Source organism: Bos grunniens, chromosome 7, assembly GCF_055505025.1.
Source record: "Bos grunniens cultivar Pamir isolate PY7600 chromosome 7, Bosgru_T2T1.0, whole genome shotgun sequence".
In the NCBI taxonomy this organism is placed as follows: Eukaryota; Metazoa; Chordata; class Mammalia; order Artiodactyla; family Bovidae; genus Bos; species Bos grunniens.
The window spans coordinates 25639424-25664115 of record NC_141171.1 but is presented as its reverse complement, the minus strand read 5'-3'; the positions used below and the strand labels follow the sequence as shown (position 1 = coordinate 25664115).

Genomic DNA, 24692 nt, shown 5'->3' with positions numbered 1-24692 from the left:
GTCCTGGTGTGAGACCATTTCAAAGCACAACTCATTGTGCTAAAATAAAAGAAGAGGAAAAATAAACTTTTAATTGTATTAAATAGATTTTTACTCTCATTGATTTGAGTCTGAAGTCAAATTGCATATCATAATCTACAATTATATCTAATCAACAATTCCTGTCGATGGTCAGAAGTATGATGGAATTAGAGTAAGCCTATATTCTCAAGTAGTGACTAAACAAGATGTTAAACCAATAAGGTTAAATAGTTTAATACAAGTTCATTAAAAATAAATACAAGATTTAGCTAAACTACTAAAAACAATATCAAAGACTGACTTTCAGTATAAATTAAACCACTCAATTTAAGGAAAACATACTCAGATTTCTTTCTATAACTGGTTAATTATCTGAAACAGGTCAACATACTTTAAGATACCCTTTCATTGAATACTACCATTTCTGAATTCACCATAGTATTTATTATTTTTTTCTAAGCACCTCTTTGAATTAAACAGGAATATTATATTGAGGAAAACATGCAAATAACTAGAAGATCATAACATTTACTCTTGAACATCTCAAGTCAAATATAAACTAAATTGGTTCTGAAAAGGAAGGGCTCATTGCTAATTTCAAGTCTGTAGACTTGAAATGCAAACTTAAAAATCCATGTGGAAAACAGTTATGTTTCCTCTTTGCTATTTCAAAACTACTAAATAATACCCAGGTATTTAATGGATTCTTGAAGTAGAAATTGTTTTTAAGAAATATAAACTCATCTTTCTTTCAGGTCCTTTGTAGCAAGAAAGCCTCCTAAAAATATAAGAGCAGGTTTTGTAAATACAGCACAGATTTGGAATGAAAACATCTACTCCAGAGTACTAAATTAAAAAAAAAAAAACCACAATGTAAAAACAAATCAGAGAGCCAAAAAAGAAGCAGATACTTAATCTGAAGACAGACTATATATCACCTATTAATTTAATCTGTTAAGAACCTCCCCAAAAAGAAAAATGTCAATTTCATCAACGCGCAAAATCCTGATTTTATATTAAGCAATTATGAACTCAAAAGGTATAAACACATGCAATGACAGCTACAGATATCAACTGTTTAATTTTTCTTTAAATACATTGTTTTTATGTTATAAATGTCATGGAACCAGGAACTGAAACAGTTCACTGTACATTCCTGGAAATAAACTTCAAAGCACATCTGGTTTACATTTAACTAGTTATGTCACTGGAAACACAATCTAAACCACAGCGCTTGCTGTAAAAATTTTAACTTTCACAGACTCTCAGAGCTCAAACAAAAAAAGTAAAATAAATTTTTGTAACTTTGGTTTGAAATATCAGAGAAACTTGATTACTGCTTTTTAATACATACTTAAAATAGACTGTTGAAAACATGAATGACAAGTAAAATTAGTGCATATAGCAAATATATAGAGAGAAAGCTGGAATTGACAATGAATTGGCTAATAACTCCCTGCCTAGTCTTTGGAAATTAGTTTAGAAAGAATAGCATGCAGAGAACTGCTTCAGGCACACAAATTTATCGTGTGAATGCAAGGCTGGAAATAAGGACACCCAAGGGGAAAAGATTTCCATGGTCTTTAGGTCTATTTCTTTTTTGCAAAACACTTTAATTAAATGCAAATAACTTAATAGTGGGATGAAAGCGTAGAAATAACATTTATCTGGTTGAGTTTTTCACAATAAATCATTTTTATTTCCACCAATGTCATAAGGCTAGAACCCAAATATTTCTCTATCATTTCTCTTTTATTTACATAACATGAACTTCTTTCTTATAATGTCAGATATAAAACATATTTCATATTAAAGAAAAGGCTAGTTTATCAGGAACAATTATTCTTTGGCAAAATAAGTAAAGACCATGCTTTTACACCGTTGCTGCAGCTTGATTTGGTATTACTATGCACTAACATTTATGTAATCATCTAGTGTCATACTTGTGCTTCCCTGGTAGCTCAGCTGGAAAAGAATTCACCTGCAATGCAGGAGACCCCGGTTTGATTCCTGGGTTGGGAAAATCCCCTGAAGAAGGGATAGGCTACCCACTCCAGTATTCTTGGGCTTCCCTGGTAGCTCAGATGGTAAAGAATCTGCCTGCAGAGTGGGAGACCTGGGTTTGATCCCTGGAAAATCCCCACGGACAGAGGAGCCTTCAGGGCTACAGTCCATGGGGTCACAAAGAGTCAGATACAATTGAGCGATTAAACACAGCAATGTCATACTATTCAACACCACTCTTCACTTTGTCACCTAAGTAGGTGAATCCCTTTTATTTATGCTTTGACAGTTTACCTCTTAGTATGCTTCAAGTTCATCTTACTTGTCAAAATGGAAGCAATGTGCTATAAATATTGACAATCTGGTATTCAAACCAAACTGACCAAATTGAATCAGACACCATCCATATAGCTCCCTGCTGTGTCTCCCTCACAATGGCACAAGAGCGTTCTGTCACTGGACAGGGAAACCAGTTCAAATAATCATCAGCTTCTCAGTTAAATGAAGATGATATCCTAAGTTATTATTGCTTTCAGAGCTTCCTGACATTTAACAATAGATCGCTCCAATAGGCAATAGATAAAACTGAAAAAGGGCAGTGGGAAGGAGGTGTAGAAATTCAGGAATAAAAACAAAAGGAAACACAATTGTTGAAATCTCTTCTCCTACCCTCCCAAAAAACTCATGGAGTAAACTCATGGTTTGGAATTACGTTCTTTTACAAAATGCATTTCTCATGGCAGTTCTGAAGGATAAAAGGTGTTGAGGGGAGGGGGCTCATGTTCAGTCACGCCCTACTCTTTGCAAACCTTTGGATTGCAGCCCGCCAGGCCCCTCTGTCCATAGGATTTTTTAGGCTAACGTACTGGAGTGGTTTGCCATTTTCTTCTCCAGGGGATCTTCCTGACCAAGGAATAACCTGTATTTCCTGCATCTCTTGTATGGCAGGCAGATTCTTTACCCCTAAGCCATTGGAGAAGCCCAAGGAGAGTGGGTATGGGTGCTAAAAGATAAAAACTCTGGATGCATACACTTGGGAAGCTTGGACTAATGAAAAAAGATACTAAGAGAAAAAAAAATACTGACAGATGTCTCTGTTCATCTATGGACAAGATGAATGAATCTTCAAGTACTTTAGTCAGGAATGGAAAGTATGCTTCTCTTTGAGGAGCTCCTGAAAAAGGTGTGGACAGGAGGGGAACTCAACAGTTATCTGAACTAAGTTTAGAAAAACTGCATTTTATACTGAGGTTTTCATTTTTCTTTACTTTTTTTCTCTCTTCAGGCTAATTACTGTTTTTCACTGGTCCCTCAAATTCAATCCAAACTTAGAATTGCACTTTGTAATTGCATTGCATTGACTTCAGCTGAGTCATCTGTATTTCGGCATCTTGTTTGAGTCCTAAGTTGTTTCTGTTCGTAAGAATGCTTTGAAGTTAAACAAGAAGAAGAGAATGTTAACATCTTTTTGCATGATATTACTATGGCAGCTTTCTTGGCTATGAAGTTACCAGGAAATAAATACTTTAATATATTTAAAAAAGGGTTATTCCAAATATCTTAAGATGAAATCTTTTTTTTAAAGTTACTATTCAGAAGTAGTTATTGGATTTGAGAATGTCATGGGATACTTCTGTAGGCCCACACAGTGCAACTGAAAAGGAATAATGACCAGTAGTCATACAGCAAATTATCCTGAAATACACAGTACTTTGATCAAGGAACAGAAATATAATTGAAGATACTCATAGCTTAGCTAGTATCTCACTGAAAATGGGGCCTTTCTGAAGCATTTAACTGATTCATATAGCTTTCACTGCAGAAAAATGGGCTTAAAAGAAAAGGAAGGTTTTTTTAAACAGCAATTCATGATCCTTAAATTCAAGCCATAACTTTCAAAAGGAAAGAACAATTTTCTTGGACTATAAATTTAATTTAGGTGACCATTTTTACTCAGGCCTCAAATATAGGTTAGCCTATTTTCTGGGCCAACCTCTGAAGTCTATCAATCATTTGATAAATAAAATGCCGAAGAGCTGACTTTGTTGTGAGTTCAGGTTCTCCTAGGCTAATGTGTTACATTGGTTTTAAAAAGGGAAAACCAAACAAACAAAAATCTGATATTTTATCAGCAAGTGAAACAAACTGGCTTCTTTCACTTATTTTCATTAACTTCAAAATGTGTGTTGATATTTCTTCTGAATGGGACAAAACTGATGGTATTTATAAACTGGGCTAGATGCATGCTATTTCTAAAACTGGCAGATCAGCTGAGATCGTAAAATTTAAAACATATTCAAACAACATTCTTTTTGCTCTATTGCTTGATAATGTATTTGAGGTTCATGCATATTAAGATGCTTACTATTCACAATGAAGAAAAGCGGCTCTTACCTTCGCACGTCTCTGTCTCAGTCCTGAACACGTAGCCAGGTGGGCAGGTGCAGCTGTAGCTCCCAGGTGTGTTTCGGCACAGACCATTGTCGCACAGCAGTCTGTTTACCAGGCACTCATCAATGTCTGGAAGCCACCGTTAGAAGACAGGAGACACACACAGTGAAACGGACAGTATGATGCTCAAAATGTTTTAATTTCGTTATTTGTTTTTCTTCCTCATCCCATACCTTACTCTGTCTCTTTGTACCCAAAGCACATTCCTTGACCCTAAGCAAAATACATTTTACTCAAATGGAACAATCTTGTGCTTACTCTTAAGATGTTTTAAAGTCCCTGGGATGTGTGTTAATGCTTTGGAAAAGGCACATGACTACTTTGTTCTTCATTTACTTGTTGACTTGCAGTAGTATTACATTTTAAGCATCATTATAGTCTCCCCCAAGATTATACACTTTGCCAAGAGGCCCAATCACAATGTATTTATCCACTGATCCATGCTGTGGGTTGAAATGTGTCTCTCAAAAAAATATTTTGAATCCCTAACCCCCAGTACCTCAGAATGTGACCTGATTTAGAAACAGGATTCTTAAATAGAGTAATCAAATTAAAATAAGATCCTTTGGGTAGGTTGTATTCAAGTATAGGTGTGGACACCAACGGCAGCAATAAAGGGGAAATTATGACACAGGGACAGACACATACAGAGGGAAGTTGATGTGAAGATGCACAGGGGAAAGACAGGCGTGTAGCTAGAGTGACACATCTAAACACTGAGCAATGCTAAAGACTGCCTGCAAACACCTGAGACTGGAGAGGAAAAGAAGGATTCTCCCACCGAGCCCTTCTCCCCTAGAAGAGGAAAGGAAGGATTCTCCCCTAGTGAGAGCATGGCCCCACTGACACCTCGATTTTGGACTTTCGACTTCCAAACTATAACATCGATTCCCATTGTTTTAAGTAACCCCATTTTGGGTACTTTGTTAGGGCAGACCTAAGTAAACTAAAATTGAAATTTGTTTTTTTTATTTTAAAATCTAGTTTTAATTTTATTAAAATTATGCATGTAGTTGAGCACTGCCATGAACCGTGTTCAGTGTGTGAATGTTCATTGAATTTCCTTGTTTTCAGTAGGGTACCCATGCACTCAGCTGTACTTAGATGCTATGCTGGAAGTGACTTTGCTTTTAGGGAATAAAAGCTAGGTGGTTTGCATAGTTTTATAAGTGTTCAACAATCTCTGGCTGGGGCCCCTGACAATAGGTATCAAAATCTATTGTTAAGTGCATGATATTTAATATAATTTCATACATCCATTATATGTGTATCTTCAACTCAAGGTGAGATGGATATATAGTAACATATATCAGTAATAAAACTCAAAACCATAAACATGGAAAAATATATTTCTTTCTAATCATAATCAAGACTTGTATTTGAGTCATTAGTGGTAGATGTAAAAATTATTATATATAATGAAGGATTGATTAACATTCATTTTATAAAAGTGGACTCAAGTGCTCTGCTGGAAAATCTAGATTTTTCACAAATTCTTGAATATAAGAATTATGTATTTGAGGTTTTTCAAACATTCCCTTATAAATTACAAAAGGAAACATCCATCTCATTTATCATATTTGGATATGTTGCAGCAATTGACTGTTTCTTTCCAAGTCAACCTGTAATATTTAATTTTCTTAATGTAGTATATTATCCGAGGAGAAGACAATGGCACCCCGCTCCAGTACTCTTGCCTGGAAAATCCCATGGACGGAGGAGCCTGGTGGGCTGCAGTTCATGGGGTCGCGAAGAGTTGGACAGGACTGAGCTACTTCACTTTCACTTTTCACTTTCATGCATTGGAGAAGGAAATGGCAACCCACTCCAGTGTTCTTGCCTGGAGAATCCCAGGGACGGGGGAGCCTGGTGGGCTGCCGTCTATGGGGTCGAACAGAGTCGGAGACGACTGAAGCAACTTAGCAGTATATTATCCATACATACCACCTTGTTAATTTTTGAGTCCCACTTCCTAGTAAAATATTATAGGATTAAGATATATGCAGATAAAACAGGCCAATAATTGGCTATATGTCCATTCATCTGGGGGAAAAACCTAATTTAAATATTAATACTAAATTGTGCACTAAAAAGTCTGTTACTGTTTAACAGTATTTGATTCCAATATTTTTATATCCCTATACTAAAAAGGAAACAAGAGAAACTATAAGACCTCTAGTTTTAGTCACTTATTTATAGTTTGATTCCTCCTATGATCCATGAGATTAAACTACACAAAAGGCCCCTGCATAATAAAACAAATAACTTACCAACACAATTTCTTCCAGAGGCATCTGGTTCATAGCCACTGTTGCAATTACACCGGTAACTGCCACGTAGATTTTCACAAATTCCATTGGCACATATATCAGGATCCAGAGCACACTCATTGATATCTGCATTAAATATTCAAAGTTTAATGCTCACAGTCACTTACTGTCTGTTGATACATGTATGTCCAGTAAAGATCACTCAAAACACATAGTGTTTAACCCTGCAACCCTCCAATTTGCTGTTGTTCAGAAAGGGAAAGCAAATGAAAATAAGGAGTGAGAATAAAATCAAGAGATATGGGACACTTCCCTGGTAAAAATGAAAAGTGAAGGGAACTGGCAGAAATTCAAAGAATTAAGCCATGTAATGTGCTGGCATTTATGATAAAATTAATAAAGAAATTTATAGGCTGTTGGCTCAAAACCCAAAGGAAAACTCAACTTGATAGGTACTATAACCATCTAATTAAAAGGCAAAGATTTATTAGGATTTCTATATAATTTTATGGTTCCAAAGGCATGGAATATTTCTATTTTATTATCATTTTTTATAGTCAACTAAGCAATATGATACTTAGTAAATGTTTCTCCTTGTGGATAAGTTGAAATTGATGGAGAGGTCAGTTCAAATGTGGATGTTTGAGAACACAATGTTTTACAAGCCATGAACAGGACTACTCTCTGTCACGATAGGAAGTGGGACTTGAGGAATGATGTGCTTGTATGAGAAGTCACTAAATTCCAACGGGGCAGCTGGCTCTGCTGGGGAGGCAATGATGGGAGGGAATAAAAAATGGTGTAAAACAAAATTTTGGTCCCTATGCTCAAATTTTAACAGTAACTATTGTTTTCTAGAATGTAGGAAGCCTTAAATACTCCAGAAATGTCAAGTCTTTTGGTTTTTGAGAGAAGCATCTTTGTAAAAGTTGGCATTTTTACTCTTGTTTCTGATGTTCTTTGCAAAGATGTGATATTTACTGTCAATTAATTTATAATTTGTCTAAAGTCTCATCAAATATGAAAGTAGAGGAATATTTATGCAAACTAAAGGTGAATAGCACCCTACAGTTTTATTTAAAAAAACAAAGGATACTATATTAACATATAAAAGAACTTTAAAATTATAAACACATATGTACTTAATATTCAAATTCCATATTGGAATTTTGTCTATCATAGTGCTAAATTTAAAAGAAGAAAACTTCATTGAAACTTTGTACTTCTATAGATGGGTAGAAACATTTTAGTATATTCCTAGCCATAAATAGTCAATTTATTTTCAGGGCAGTATATCTCAAATATCTCTTAAAGACCCATATCAAATACCTCATACAGATTATTTTTGTTTAAACTATGTCAGTGCCATTATTTTACATTTTTTCTTCAAACTGACTCCCTTTTTTTTTTAACCAACTGCAGCTTCTTCTTAAGCAAGGTATCCATAAAATCATGGCTGTAATTTGTTAGTGACATTTTTAACAACACATATTTAACGGATAAGTATTTATCTACTAAGCAAAAAAATGATAATCTACATACTGCTTAATATCATCTAGCTTTTAACCACTCTTCTAGAAGAAAATTTATCTTACTACATTGCACGGATATATTTTATAATACAAATATACCATATCTATAATATTATAATAATAAAGATGTGCAGTAATTATTATAAGATTGAGAACTGAACAGTTACCTCTTCCATCCACAGTGATCCCTACTCCACTACTACAAAGGCCATGGAATTCAGCTGTAAGATAAAAACACATAGAGAAATCAAAAGCTCTAAATTACGTCGGTTTCATACACAAGTCACTTTCATAACTCCAAAACTATCATTAAAAAGAATTATCTGAAATAACTTAAAATTGAAAACAAATCACAATTTTCTAGCACATAATTATTTTAAGAGTTCCAAAATCAGAGATAAGCGTAAAAAAGTAAAAAAAAACAAACTTGTAATTATCACCTTAATCATTAATATATTGATAAATATTACAAATATTTTCTACTTATGGAAACTTAAATAAAAATCTAAATTGTATTATAGAGATTGATTTTAAGCTTTTTTTTTCTTCTCTCAATAACAGGAAACATATGTAATAAGTAGCATTTACTATGTCATATGCCTGATACTGTTCTAGCATTTTGAATCTAATAATTTATTTAACCCTCCCAATACCACTAACTAGATACTGTTATTTTCCCTCTTTTATAGCCAAGAAAGTTGGAATAGAGATGGGAAGTAATATGCTCAGATCACAGAGGTTATAAGTGGGGGAGCAGGCTTGGACCCTCTGTATTCTAAAACAGACATTTCACGTAATAGCCCATTTAATAGATTACTATTTTTTTCTCAGTTATGTGGATGTATTACACTCGTTCAATCTCTTATTGATGAAATTAGGTTTGTTCAACTTTTGGCTGATATAATAAATAATTACTGATTTATTTTTATAAATAAATTTATAAATTTTTATAAATAAATTTATAAATTTTTATAAATAAATTTATAAATAATTACTAATTTATTACTGATGAAAATAATACAAATTTCAAAATGTCACTAGGTTAATCTCTTAGAAGTAAAACTGCTCAAAGTTTAGGTTTCTTTTAAGGTTTCTGATAGTCTTCCTCTCCCAAAATATCCCAGGTTATACTTTCAGCAGCAGTGTAAGAGAATATCCATATTGGTATAACCTTCCCAACACTCGGGAGAATCAATCATTTTTACCAATCTGTAAACAAAAATGACACTTTTAAAAATCTTCTTTTAATTGTAAACAGATCAGGCATCTTTTTATGTGGCACTCAATCATTTGCACTTCTGCTTTCTCAAGTTTTGTGTACACTGTATTTTTTTCTATAGAGGATTTCAACTTTGCCTATTGATTAATGTAAATTCCTTATAAATTAAGGAAAATATTTTTCTAATTCATACACGTCTTTGGGGCCTGTTTTGAGAGTCCTTTATCATTACAAGATAACAAAAAGTTTGCATCTTCTACAAAAAAGTTATTTTGCAACATTTAATATAGGGAGCTACCTTCATATTTTTTCCCATATTTATCAACAATATTCATTACTTTTAGTTCAATTTGTTCTTGCTGATCTAAATGTCACCGTTATTGTATTCTATAAGCCCATTTATATTTACAATTGTTCCTAGACACATTTTATTAGTTCACTGATCCTTTTATCTAGTCTAGCTATCAATTTTTATACTTCTTTCATAATATGCATAATTCACTTAGATACATTAAGATACTTCATTAACTCCTTTCTTAAATAATATGCATATTCTTTCATAATAAGCATAATTCACTGAGATATATTAAGATACTTCATTAACTCCTTTTTTAAAAAAATGTCATACTCAGTAATTCTTCCAGAGGGATGCTAACTAATTTTCTAAGGTTTGAACAGTCCAGTTAGTATTTTTTAACAGAATTACTAGCCACTTGCTTTGCTAGAATGCATTTCTTCCATTATCTACCTGAGAAATTCTTACTTTTTTTTTTGAGACCAAAGTAAGTATGCATCCTTCTTTGCAGTCTTTCCCAGTCTCCCCAGGAACTGCTCCTTCCTTTGTGCTCTCCTGGCTCCTTAGATCTCTTTTCAAGGCAGCAATCATACTAAATTGTAATTTATATATTTGCCTACCTATATTTTCAACTCTTCTTGACTTTAAAGGGGAAAAAAAAGAGAGACTGTGTTTGAGTCCCTGCTGTACTTACATCTATTCAATACAGTTTTCATAAAAGTATGAATAACCAGTCACAGAATAGTCAAATTAAACCATTTAATGTGCCTGTAACATATGGTAACATTCAGAAAGAAATTTATCACTTTCTGGAACTACTGATAGATTCCTTATAGACCAAACTCTGATAGACTGCATCCTAATACCATTCTTCGTGAAAATTAAAAATAAATAAATCAGGTTCTCATGAACTTATCATAACCTTGAAAATGGTAAGTAAATTTTATGCTATTTATCTTCAGAATGATGAGAGATGAAAGCTAGCATGTTCATGTAAAGAATCTGGTTTAACGGTCATAATTGGATCATAAGATAAATTTTCCTATTCACTATGTGTTCTCTTTCCCTAGAGATCGTAAGTAAATATAAGCCAGATCTTAATATATGCCTCACATATCAACACAGATTTGGATTTCTTTCCTTTCATTAAAGATAGACAAAACACTTCAGAGTCGGGGTACTCTTTGACCCACTACCTAATGTTAGCTTAGATAGATTCCTTTTCAGGTACGGAACTGGCAAAGGTGTCTACCTGAGTTTTTAGCAGGGCATGGCTGGCAGGGCTCTCCAAAACCATAGTCTGGATTGGCACAGCAGCATTCAGACTTGGTCACGGCGCCAGGGAAGGGCCGCACACACACTCCCTTCTTGATCCCACCGTAGCATGTACTACGCATGTGAGTGTCTGAGGAGAAAACAATGACTTGAGATAGTGATGCAGAGACAAAGAGATTTCAAAACAGAAGGCTTCTTGTAACTTAAGTGGCCACTATATAGGAAGCTTCTGGATAGCATCTGCCACTTACTTCTCTTTTTCTTTGTATCTTCAGCATCTCATAACATTAGGAGATCAACAAATGTTTATTGTGAGAGGAAAAGAATAAATGCATATGAACAATTTTTTTCTCCAATAATTTTTATGCATTACACAAGCATCAATTATCCCACTTATCCTCACAGGCCCCTCATTGACCCAGGTATATTTCCACAGCTATAAACAAGCTTCTCTTGTTGCAGAGCTCGGATCCTAGGGCACTCGGGCTTCAGTAGTTGCAGCACCGAGGCCCAACAGTTGAGGCTCCTGGGCTTCAGAGCACAGGCTCAGTAGCTGCGGTGTGTGCTTAGTCCAGGGCATGTGGGATCTTCACGGACCAGGGATCGAACCCGTGTCTCCTGCATTGGCAGGCAGCTTCTTTACCACTGAGCCACCAGGGAAGCTCTGTTATGACTATGTTTTAATCTCTGACCCTCAACAAATCCAGTTCTATAAATATTACCACTACTATGTGTCTGTTGCTTTACAGACATTATGTCATTGAACATTCAACAACTCCATAGGGTAGTGATCATTATCCACTTTTCATAGATGAGGAAGGTGAGGTTCAGAGGCATTACGTAAGTATCTCCAAGTCCTAGACTATCCACTGCCTGAGCAGAAATTCAGACACAGGCGTGTATGACCTCCAAAGCAATTCTTCTTTCTACTATGTCAGATTATACCCTGAAGACACATAACCTGGTTACTGTGCTCATCTAAATTCTCATAAAATACAGGACAACTTTATGAGATGGTAAATGGTGAACTATTGAAAAAAAAAAACTCAGATCATCATACAGGCCAGAGAAGCAGTAGAGCTTTTAAGCAGTCTATTATATAGTAATCCCATCAAAGAGAGAATTATTATAAATATTTATAATTATTCACAATTTGTTGGAAATAATTAATTTTATCTGCTTGCTATGCAAAGTACTTATGTCCTGTGATCTGGTGTTTTTTCTGGTCTAACAATGAGACGGATGTGTGGCTGCACGAAGCAGAGATGTGTGTATGCTCAAACGGAAGAGGTTTTCCGACACTGACCCTGGGGAGTAGAAGCGCTGTTCCTTTCTGCCTCTGCTATGACCTCATTTGGGAGGGTCAGCTCTGAGTTACAAGTACAGGACTCAACAAATACAACATAATTCATGACTTGCAGTAAGGTTTTTTTGAGTTCTTAGGATGGTACCCCTTATCTCAAAGGCATCACAGAATGGTCAAAGTTATTTCTGTTTTCATGCTGAGAACGTAAGCCAGGGGCAATTTTTAGAAGCAAGTCGGTAGAAAGCCTATGGTGCTCACTTCTACCTTTGATAAAAACAGTTGAGTTTTCCCTTTTCAAAGACCCCAGATTGGAACTCTAGTTCATTTTATTCTCTTCAGTGTAAACAAGCCAACATTCACAGTAGACAGGATTAGAGACACTGATAGCAGCAGGACCATCAGTACCAGCTGACATGAATGTTTTGGTTGGTGATTGGACTTAAATCCTATGCTATGCCTTTTCCATGTGTTATCAAATTTCTCCATGTGTTTTCTTTCTTAAAGACTGGAATTGCTGAAGGATTTTCTCAGATAATTAGCATACTTTACCTTTGTATTTACCAAAGGTAGAGTATATATGGGCACAAATGCTAATTTTACTTTATTCTTCATTTTTCAGTATCAACATTTCTTTATAGTTCAAAGCAGCAACTCTTAAGACTATGTTTAATGTAACACTACTATTCTGATTTAACAAAACAGTAGTAATTGTAATAGTTTACTTATTGGGTATGTGTTATGTGCCAGACATCATTCAAAATTTATACCAATAAATCTAATATTAATCTATTTAATCCTCAAAACAACCAGTGAGGAAAGGATGCACAGAGAGGTAATGTATCTTGCCTAAGGCCACACAGCTCGTATAAAGAGCAGAACTAGGGTAAAGAACAAAAATTAACCTTTTAGCTGACAGAACTGTCAAAGAGTGTTCATGAAGATGCTGAAATACTCTTAAGCTAACATAACAGGATGTTAAAAAGGAAAATTTAAGCTGAAATCTCATGGTGCTAAATAACATATAACGAGGTGAATTTTGAAACTCCATCCTGAAGGAAGTAGAAATGGAAGATTCGTTACCAGGTTCTTAAACCCCTCCCAATATCCAGGATACAATTTAGAGAGAGGCAATTAAGAGTTTTTGAGGAGGATTTTTTTGGGGCAAGAGTCAGATTACAAATTGGGCATGCTTCCATCTTCACCCCTGGGCAAGAGAAAAGAGCTTCACAGGGAACAGCTTGAAGAATTTGTACCAAACTCTATCAGGGACCCCTAGCACACAGAGGAGAGTGGCTGCTATTCCCACCGCAGAATCAAAGGACAAAGGCAAGAGCAACCTCTATTCACTCAGTTCACAGGGCAAAGGGTGGCACGTCCGGTGGATTAGACGAGGGTCACACTAACTGGAGGCTCTAAAATGAACTCATAGAGAGGAGACGAGACACCATTAGGGACAGTCTGTCTAAAGTAGACTGCACAAAAACCTGGGGTTGGGCCAGGAGCAGCCACCAGGAGAAAAACGCAGCGTCTGCATCTTGTCACGGGCAGGCCAATACCGTTGACACCCTCATGAAATCACTCACAAGGATGAAGCTGGCTTAGACTTGTGTCAAGCCCAGAAATCTTGAAGTAACCCTAGAAGAGTGTGCTTCTGCCTTCTTTCCTCTCCCCTTGTGCTTTGACTGCTCTGGTAGAGTCAGAAACATCCCAAGCTCATGAAGGTGTGAGCTTGGGAAGGTAAGTCATAACTTCAAATCAAGTTCAGAATATTGACTATTATACATCACTGGACATTCTAACTGCTAAATCCAGATTGTTTTCATTACCTCAAGCAGCCTTATAAATTTCTGCCATCTAAAAACTGTGAAGTTAGGGGTACCTAAGTTTTCTTCCTTATTAGATAAACTGCTCCCATTGAATAATTAAAAATATGTTTTGAAAGGATTGAGAAAATACAGTTGCCTTTTGTTCATATCCTGTCTGTGAATCATGCTTCTTCAATATCCTGGTTACAACAGAGTTTAATTTTCTGAAAATAAAAAAACCCATCTCAGTATGTAGGTAAACAAAAATGAACAAACAAATGAAATCTAAAATTAAAGTGTGAACTCTAATAATAATTCATAGTAATGATTCATTTCTAACCTCAACAATCAATGTGTCTAAAAGCATCTCAAAAGGCAGAAGACATGAAGAAAACACATCTAGCATGTTAAAGGAAGAGCTATATAATTTTACACACAGAACAAATGGTGTTTTTATTTTAAAAAGTTTAAGTAATTACAACTGTGAAAAACTGGAGAGGGATTCACCAAAAATTCTAATGCTTTTTTTATATGTGGACAAGAAAATGAGTATTTGTGTTTGAACACTCAATTCCTAACAACTACTCATATGTCGGTTGCTTAAAAGAAAAATCATTTCTCCCTCCAAAACTGGTTTTGAACTAATCATAGATTTCAGCAAAGCCATTTAGATAAAGGAAAAAAGCAACTGAAAATATTTTAGCCCTTTAAGCAGAAAGGAGCTACATTCTTCTCGTTACTGTATTTGAAAGAGTCCTGAACGAAGTGCTGACAATCGTGTAAGCTGAAATAAATCCTAGCCTGGATAGAGTGGATGAAACTTTAAGTGGACAGATTATTTCCATCTGCTGTTGCTTCTTCTTCTTTTTTTTTTTTTTACATAACCTTCAGAATCCAAATGTTTTGATTCCCATAGGTTAAGAATAAAGTATAACCAGCTATGTCTGAGAAAGAATTTCATTTCTCTAAAATAATACTTTTAAACCACTGAGTATGTCTGTCTTTTACTCTATGACCTGAGAAATAGATGGTGCACAACGGCTAATTCACTTTCATGGAAGTGCTTTGGAGAGAATATGGCATTCAATGTATTTTCACAACTACTCCCTCTGCTCTTGATATCATTAGGACATAGTGGTTGGGGTTTTGAATGCCAAAGATATTTTCGTTTTGCCTGCCTCTTTAAAGCTGATGCCTGCTCACTCAAAAGTAGGAATTATTCCCAAGAGGAATGCTGAATGGTTTCAAATAAAATATACATTCTCTCTTATACTCTTTCCTCGTTTCTATCATTACACGGCACTGAATAACTATTTAGAAACATTTCCAACTTTTTATATAAGTTGAAGTTCTAACATATAAATTATTTACATTTAAATTTTTGTTTGGGGAAAGCAGCAGACTCACAGACATAGAGAACAATCTGGTGGTTACCAGTGGGGATGGGAGGAGGGGCAACATAGGGATGGGGGAGTGGAGATACAAACTATAGGCGTAAGACAGCTTAAGGACGTACTGCACAGCATGAAGAATATAGCCAATATTCTGCAATAACTGTAAGTGAAATTAACCTTTAAGATTGTATAAAAATAAAATTTAAAAGGCTTCCCTGGTGGCTCAAACAGTAAAGAACCTGCCTGCAATGCAGAAGACCCGGGTTCTGTCCCTGGGTTGGGAGGATCCCCTGGAGAAGGGAATTGCTACCCACTCCAGTATTCTTGCCTGGAGAATTCCATGGACAGATGAGCCTGGCAGGTTACAGTCCATAGGGTCTCACAAGAGTTGAACACAGCTGAACGACTAACACACACAACATTTTAAAAAAATGTTAAAGCTCAGATGACAAAAATAAATACTGTTTGGGTAAAAATAAGAGTTTATTTAAATACAACTGCTGTCCCTGTTTCATGTCTCATTAATTATAAAATATATATCCATTGTATGTAGTGTTAGTCTCTCGGTTGCGTCCAACTCTTTGCGACCCCAGGGATTATAGCCTGCCAGGCTCCTCTATCCATGGGATTCTCCAGGCAAGAATACTGGAGTGGGTAGCCACTTCCTTCTCCAGGGGATCTTCCTGACCCAGGTATCGAACCTGGGTCTCCTGCATTACAGGCAGATTCTTTACTGTCAGACCAGAGAGACATGGTTATCTAATAATACGAAGGACACCGGTAAAGGACAATTTTCTTTTCCTTCTCTAGCATTTCTATCTCATCAGAGGCTACTGAAGGGAGCTAGTTGGGCTCTTTGTACCTTTTTAAAAACTGCCTTATTGAGATATAATTCACATACAAAGAATGCACCCATTTAAAGTAAATAAATTCAATAGCTTTTAGCGCATTCATAGAGTTGGACAATCGTTATTCTAGCTGATGTTAGAACATTTCATCTTCTCATAAACACCTTTAACAATCACCTCCTTCTCCCACCACCCTCAAACTCTCTGCTCTGAGCAACCACTCACCTGCTCAGTCTCGACAAATCTGACCTTTACAGACATTTCATTTGGAATCGTACACTGTGTGGTCTTCTGCGTGTGGCTTCTTTCACTTAGCACGATGTTTTCAAGCTTATCCATGCTTTCATGTATGTTAGTATTGCGTTCCTTTTTATGGCTGAATATTATTCTATTGTATAGATACACCTTTATCCCGTTTTCAAAGGTCATTCGGTCACTGGGGCCATTACAGAATGTTTCACTTACCAACACACACACGTCCGTCCACACCCACAGCCAGACCTGGGGGACAGTCACAGCGGAAGGACCCTTCATTGTTGATGCAATGCCCATTCATGCAGATTCCTGGGGTCTGGCACTCATCAACATCTGCCCAGAGAGGGGAACACAAGCCGGGACGTTACTCTAACTTCATTACAGAGTTGACCTGTTGCCACCACTGTACACTATCAACATTTGGTTTTCAATTTTATAACTTGTGCAAGAATACACAGATGTGACAACGAATCTTTTACACAAATGCAACTCTTTCAAACACATTTTCAGAAAGATTGAGTGAAAGTAGATTGTTTTACCCCTTAGAAGAATACGACAATTTCATTTTTCATTATTTATTTGGCAATTCTGTTTAATATTAAATGATATTCAACTCAAATTAGTTAAGTGAAACAAATTCTTAAAACCAAGGTAAATGTTTTTAACTAACTTTCATTTACACATACATAAAATTCCAAGATGCTGTTTTAATATTAATTCAGTCAGTTCACAGTAACAAAATAATTTGAAGTCTCTTGTAATTTTCAAAGTGCTTAAATTTATGAAATGTAACCCACCATTAAATGGCTTCCCTGTAAAGGGGAACAGCCTTCAAAACACAGAGCTGCCAAATCATGAGCATTTCAAAATTTATGGATTACAGCATTTGTAATAAAAATTAATAAAAGTTTCAATAAAGCAGGAACTGGTGAGATTTAGGTCATCTTTTTATGTATATTTAAGTTTCTTAAGAAATGCTGAAAAAGTTACAGGCTGTAATGTAATGCCACGCACTGGAACAGAATGCTAATCTCATATCTTGTGATTAATCCAAGTTAGCTAACCTTGAGATGACATTCCAGTCCTGAGTTCAATCAGCAAAGCTACAATATTTCTATTTAATAGTGAACTTCCTTTTCATGAATAGTCAAGAAACTACTTTCATTCAGAAATATAAGAATCAGTCTTGATTTTTCTCTGTCCATTGTCCCTGGAATTTCACTGACATTATAGGGTTTGGCTATGAGTATTATTTGCTATTCAGATCAATTTGTGTGACTGAAGGCAGGAAGTATTCATGGAGTTAATTTTGTCCAAAAGGAGGAAACTGGAATAAAACTTGTTTTTGTAGTAGAACTACAAAATTTGTTGCATCTTATAATAGGCTCCAGTTTCATCCACCTCATTAGAACTGATTCAAACGTATTCTTTTTAATGGCTGAGTAATACTCCATTGTGTATATGTACCACAGCTTTCTTATCCATTCATCTGCTGATGGACATCTAGGTTGCTTCCATGTCCTGGCTATTATAAACACTGCTGTGATGAACATTGGGGTACACATGTCTCTTTCAATTCTGGTTTCCTTGGTGTGTATGCCCAGCAGTGGGATTTCTGGGTCACCAGAAATCTGTCTGTCATTGGGAATAATTTCATAGGTAGATTTCGACTCCCAAGAATTCAAGAATGATCCAGGAAAATCGTTTTTAGAATATTCATTCCAGAAACCTGAAGTATTATATTCTTAAATTTACTTGATTTACTCCTCATGAATAGGATGAAAATTAAGATACGGAACTTCTAAACTGTGAATATAAACATAATGTAGTCTTATTTATTTCCAAGAGTTATCTTTTGCTTAGTAAAGTTACCACTAGAGCTTAGGCTTCAAAATGGTTTTATAAATAAAAGAGTTGCTAGAAATATTCAAATTACTTCTTCATGAAATCAATACAAGGCTTTTAGATATGGATATGGTAACAAATGATATGTGAATTAGCTTACTGAAAAGTTATAATGCAAAACCAGTAATGAATGAGAGTGGAAAATCTAGTTCTGAGAATACAATATTTTTCTTCCTCTTTTTTTATGTAAAAAGTTGAGAGAACTTATTTCTTCATTGTCTTTTCCAGATTTGCTAGAACCAATCTGTCATTCTCTTAATTCTTCCTATGCCATTATTATTTTTGTAAAGACACTGGTGTTCCACAGACCACAAAGTATGTTTTTCTAGGAAGCTTTAGACACCTGCCGTACTGAATTACCGAGAGATGTGAATAATACAAAATCCACATGAAGAAACTGAAGTAATTCTTGCATGATTCATTCAGATAAAAAAGATGGTTTCAATCATGGTTACTTTCCTATCTCAGAGCCATACATACCAGTGCAGTAACGCCCATTTGGAGCCAAGATAAATCCTGGTTTGCAGATGCACTTGAAGCTGCCATCTTCATTAATGCACATCCCATTCAAACACATGTTGGTAGTTGTACATTCATCATGGTCTACAGGAGGAGAGAGTGACTTACACAACTGGCCTTGAGGAAACCAGTTCCCCCTCTTCCTACAAACAACTGCCAGGCATATTCTACTGCAAAAATGAGCCAAGTGGTCACAGACTTTTTTTTTCCTTATGAATGCCAACCGAGTGAGAGCAAATAGTGCGGAAAATGTGAAGCACCATTAGTTTAAGGGACACAGAGGAAAAGCATTAAGGAAATTTTGTGTGTAGTTTCTATTAAAATCACATGAATAGAGTTTTATTTTGATTACCAAAAAGTTACTATTTCTTTCATTGGATGTTTATATTGTATGAGAGAATAAAGCAATGACAAAGCTCACTGCACATGAAATGATCTAGACTTTGATTAGTGGGTGAAATATGTGCTTCTGTGCAAACAGAATGTTTCTGTGGTGTACTGGCATTTACTACACTGCTAGACATCACCAGGACCACAAATTTGGAGATTTGATTATCAGATACATCAAATGTTTTTGTGCTTCCCTAGACTGGAGGTGGGTCTTTTCTGTGTTATCAGTGTTGTAACCCCAACAGTCAAAATAGAGTGGGTGCTAAAAATTACAAAGAATAATTGTTACTTTAATTAAACATATGCCACACAAGAAATTTCCAGAAGCAATGAACTATTCATTTATTATATTTCCAAAAATTCTGTCCCTTCACTTTAATAGTCTTTTGTTAAATGTATTTATATTTTACCTAAGTCATCTGAACGACTCTTATATATGTGCTGTATGAGCTTTCATGGAAATAGTCTATATGGTTCTAAATAAAAGTGTATATATCCCTTAAAAAATCTTTTGCAAGGGAGTAGGCACTTTCCATACCAACACAGTTTTTTCCATCTGTAGTTAATTCAAAGCCAGCATTGCAAATGCACTGGAAACTTCCATCTGTGTTCACACATCGACCATTCTTACAAAGAACCCCATTCTGGATGCATTCATCAATATCTGGGGAAATGAACAATATTAGTCTTTTAAAATCACAAAAGCAATAAGACAATCCATGTAATATCCAGGTCATGGTGCTTCTTTAGAAAAATGTTCATCTCTCACCAGTTTTTTTTATTGGATAGGTAGGTGTAAGCAGTTCTACAGCCCTGACTTATAATAGCTGAAGGAGGGAAGAAAAAGAAAAATGAAATGGGGTGTACAGTGAATGTAGAAGAGGATGGACAGTGCAGCTGGAATGTAGCTGCTTCTGACACAGTGGTTGAAGACCTTAAAAGTCAGAGCAAGTGAAACTGCTTGTATGTGGAATCTAAAAAAAATGGCACAAAAGAACTTATTTACAAAACAGACACAGAAAACAAACTTATGGTGACCAATGGGGTGAGGTGGGGAGGTATAAATTGGGAGACTGGAATTGACATATACACTCTACTATATATAAAACAAAAAACTCAAGGACCTATTGTGGGCTTCTCTGGTAGCTCAGCTGGTAAAGAATCTGCCTGCAATGCAGGAGACCCTGGTTCGATTCCTGGGTCGAGGAGATCTCCTGGAGAAGGGAACAGCTACTCACTCCAGTATTCTTGCCCAGAGAATTCCATGGACAGAGGAGCCTGGCAGGTTACAGTCCATGGGGTCGCAAAGAGCCAGACACAACTGAGCGACTTTCACTTCACGTCACTTCACTTCAAGGACATATAGTATAGCACAGGGAACTCTACTCAATACTCTGTAATGACCTATATGAGAACAGAATCTAAAAAGGGTGGCTATATGGGTGGTGGTGCTGGTTTAGTCACTAAGTGGTGTACAACTCTTGTGACCCATAGACTAGTCCGCCAGGCTCCTCTGTTCATGGGATTTTCCAGGCAAGAACATTAGAGTGGGTTCCCATTTCCTTCCCCAGGGGATCTTCCTGACCCAGGAATCAAACCTGTGTCTCCTGCACCGCAGGTAGATTCTTTACCACTGAGCCACCAGGGAAATCCAGATATATGTAAAAGTATAACTAAATCACTTTGCTGTACACTGAAACTAACACAACATTGAAAATCAACTATAGTCCATCAAAAATTAATTTTAAAAAAGACAAAGCAAGGAGCTGAATAAGAATGGAATAACTAAAGAATATCTCGATTAAGAGCAACATGACAAAAATTGCTGGAATAAAGTGATTCAAGCAACTGCCAGTGGATGAATAGGAAATGAAAAAAGGAAAAGAAGGATTATCTTCTAAAAGAATTCTGGGATGAATCAGCAGTGAGGTAGAGCATTTGGACGATGCTGGTGGGTATAGCAATGAAACTGCATTAAGAGCAGTCATGATGTGGTATTGGACTACGCTTGAGGTTCAAAGAAAACAGTAGCTGAGAACAACAATAAATCTTAAACTCCGTTAATCAGAGAGCAGTAATACTACTGATCTTACTTGGAGAAAGGAAGCTGTAATCTAGGGAAGGAAGATATACCAGGGTTTTTTTTGTGACACCAGATACCACACTGCCTGTGTTACATATGCAAAAAAGTATTTATGTTTGAAGAGAGCACTTTGAGGGTAACATGCAGTCAATCTGTAATAATGTAACAGCACTTATTTCATTCCATGTCTTTCTTGAATAAATTCACTTTTAACCTCAACAGCCTGGGTCACAATATTTCATGGAACATTTTCATATGTGAAAGCAAGCTGCCTTACCAATGCATGCTTGCTTGGTAGGAGTCCGCTGGAATCCGGCGTGACATTTACAATAATAGGATCCAGGTGTGTTAACACAATCTCCATTAGTGCAGGGATTTGATGTGCATTCATCAACATCTGTGAGCAGCAAAAGAAACCATTACAGACTTCACTCCATTTCTAGAAATGTTTGTTTAAAATACATTTAGGCCTCCCAAATTTGAGAGAAGGCCAGTCAGTGCTAATAGTCTAAATAGAAGAGTATTTATAAAGGAATAAAAATTCCTTTCTTCAACTACAGAGGCCCATCTGGAGAGTTACAAAAATACCACTTATTGGAGAATACAAGAGAATTTGGTTTAACCAAGAAATAATGGTCTTTCAATTTGAATAATGTACAATGATCAAAAGTATGAGCTTGGGGAAGACATAGCCATGAGTTCCCAGAGGCTAGAAAATGTTTATTATCTAAGTAACATGGGCAAGTTAATAGCCTCTTTAAGGCTTACTACAGAGTTAGAAGATTAATTAAAAGATTTTTAAAAGATATATATTTATATTATATGTTGTCACTCTATTAGTTTTTAAAAAGATAAATTATGGAATTTTTTGTTAACTATTTTTTGTGAACTCAACTATATATGTAACTTTATATTAAGGCTTGGATAATATCTTGAAGCAAAAAACACGGGATAGTGTAAAAATGGAAATTAAGTTTAAAAAAAAGTTTATTATATTCAGTAGTTGCTGGTTTCTCTAGGATCTTAAAATTGGCACAGGGATTTTTTTGTATAAAATGAAGTTTTATGGAAATACTGATTCTGATCCTAAAGGTGAGAAACGTCACTGCTCTCTCTTTAAATTCTCTAAGTCTTGATCAAACGCAAATTTATCACAGAATTCAAGGACTGTGCAACTGAATGACAAAGTGGACAGCAAGGATTAGTTAAATCCTAGAGAAATCATGTTTGTGTTAGAAAAAGCAATGCCCACTAAGTATTATTTTGAATGCTGGTGAATTAAAAGCCTGGCTGACTGGTTAGGGCATAATGATTTGTCCTTTCATAGACACAGAGAAGCCATTAACATATACAATTTCAGCTAAATTGGTGAGCACAACAATGAAATCAATTCACAGTTTTACCATTTTTGTAAACAGATTGCTTCTTTCACAGATATTCTTAAAAGAGGAACTGTACTCTACCAAACTCACCAATTTCATTAATATCAACACCTAGACTGAAAGCAATTAAACTTTCTCTGGTAACAGAGGGGGGAAAAAACACTCAGAGCAAATAAAATTAAAAACAACGAAGAAAAACAGGAGTAAATACTTTTTCAATTCATCCAAAGATGCCTCCATTGAGACTCACATTTAAGCTTCTGGTTGAGCCAAAAGAATGAAGCAAAAATGAGAAAAGACAGAGTTGAGAGTGTTAGTAAGCATATCAGGCATGACTAATGGGTGCACACCAGGCCAGATCAGCTTCAGAAGACAGTGCTGCAGGTCGTGTCTGATTCTTTGCGACACCAAGGACTATACAGTCCCTGGAATTCTCCAGGCCAAAATACTGGAGTGGGTAGCCTTTCCCCTCTCCAAGGGATCTTCCCAACCCAGGGATCCAACCCAGATCTCTGGCATTGCAGGCAGATTTTTTACCAGCTGAGTCACAAGGGAAGCCCCATGTCCTAAAACTGTCCTTAAAAGATCATCAAAACTCTCTTCATTGCCAAATACAGCAGTGTTTTTTTTGTCCTCTTTGTATTTCATTTTTTGGCTGTACTTAACACGCCTTTTCTCTTGAAAGCACACCTTTTCAAGGCTTCCGTGATACATATTTTCTAGATTATTTTGCCATCTCACCAACATTATTACTAATGTTGCTAGTCCCCAGGGTTCTAGCTGTAGTACTCCTGCTATCTTTTAACTCTGTTTTTCAGCCTGGCTGCAATAATCACCTATATGTTGCTGACTCCTAAATTTTTAACTCAAGTCCTGAACACTCCTCTTAGCTTTACCCCTCTACAGGTCAATACCCAAGACACCTAAAATTCAACATGCCCCAAAGAGATTCATCAACCACTTCTTCCCAATCTCTGCCTTACAGCTCATGTTCATGATGTCACCATATATCCAGTGTTACTCAGTGAAGAAGGAAGAAAAGGGAGGGGCAGAGACAGAAATCATAACATTTAGAACCAGAAAGGACAGGGGATTCTTTTTTCTTTTTCTTTCTGGCCATGTCATGCAGTATGTAGGATGTTGGACCAGGGGATAGAACCTGCACCCCCTGCAGTGGAAGCATGCAGTCTTAACCACTGGACAGCCAGGGAAGTCCCAGGCAGGGGATTCTTGAAATAGTCCGGCTCAGCAGTAGGTTAAAGAAGCACATGGAAACATAAACACATAAGAAAGACAACTTGGAAATTAGCTTTACTTCAACATCATATTCAGCCCTACTTGTTCCTGTAGTCTAAAAGCTATTTAAAAAACTAAGAAGAATGAAGGACTCGTGAACTTACCTATGCAATCCCCATTTGCATCCTGCTTATAACCCATGTTGCATTCACATCGGTAACTAGAGACAGTAGGTATGCAGCGTCCATTTAAACAGAGATTAGCATGGTGCTTACAGATATCTATTGTCTGGTTCAGAATAGCTGTGAAAAATCAGAGCACAAATGATATTCCATCACTCCAACACGGATTACTTTCTTTAAAGTCGATTTTCAAAAGGATGTTTAAGTACATTATTTAGGTGTCCATATCAAAAGCCTACATTATTCTGTATTTTATTAAAACTTTAATGTTGGAATTTAAAAACTATTCTTGAGACACAGGGTTATAACTTGTGTTTGTT

The 24692-nt window shown here is 36.0% G+C and overlaps 1 protein-coding gene across 1 annotated transcript in view; it reads right to left on the bottom strand.

Annotated features, from left to right (window-relative positions):
* The window catches only part of FBN2 (fibrillin 2), a 222800-nt gene that overhangs the window by 77907 nt on the left and 120201 nt on the right, over window positions 1-24692 (bottom strand). Inside the window, exons 11-19 of the mRNA XM_086410495.1 lie at window positions 24355-24492; window positions 21850-21969; window positions 20028-20153; window positions 19061-19183; window positions 16886-17008; window positions 11045-11197; window positions 8446-8499; window positions 6747-6872; window positions 4420-4545 (exon numbers count right to left, since the gene is read on the bottom strand). Coding sequence (XP_086266621.1) covers window positions 4420-4545; window positions 6747-6872; window positions 8446-8499; window positions 11045-11197; window positions 16886-17008; window positions 19061-19183; window positions 20028-20153; window positions 21850-21969; window positions 24355-24492 — 1089 coding nt within the window. The remainder of the gene's footprint in view (window positions 1-4419; window positions 4546-6746; window positions 6873-8445; window positions 8500-11044; window positions 11198-16885; window positions 17009-19060; window positions 19184-20027; window positions 20154-21849; window positions 21970-24354; window positions 24493-24692) is intronic.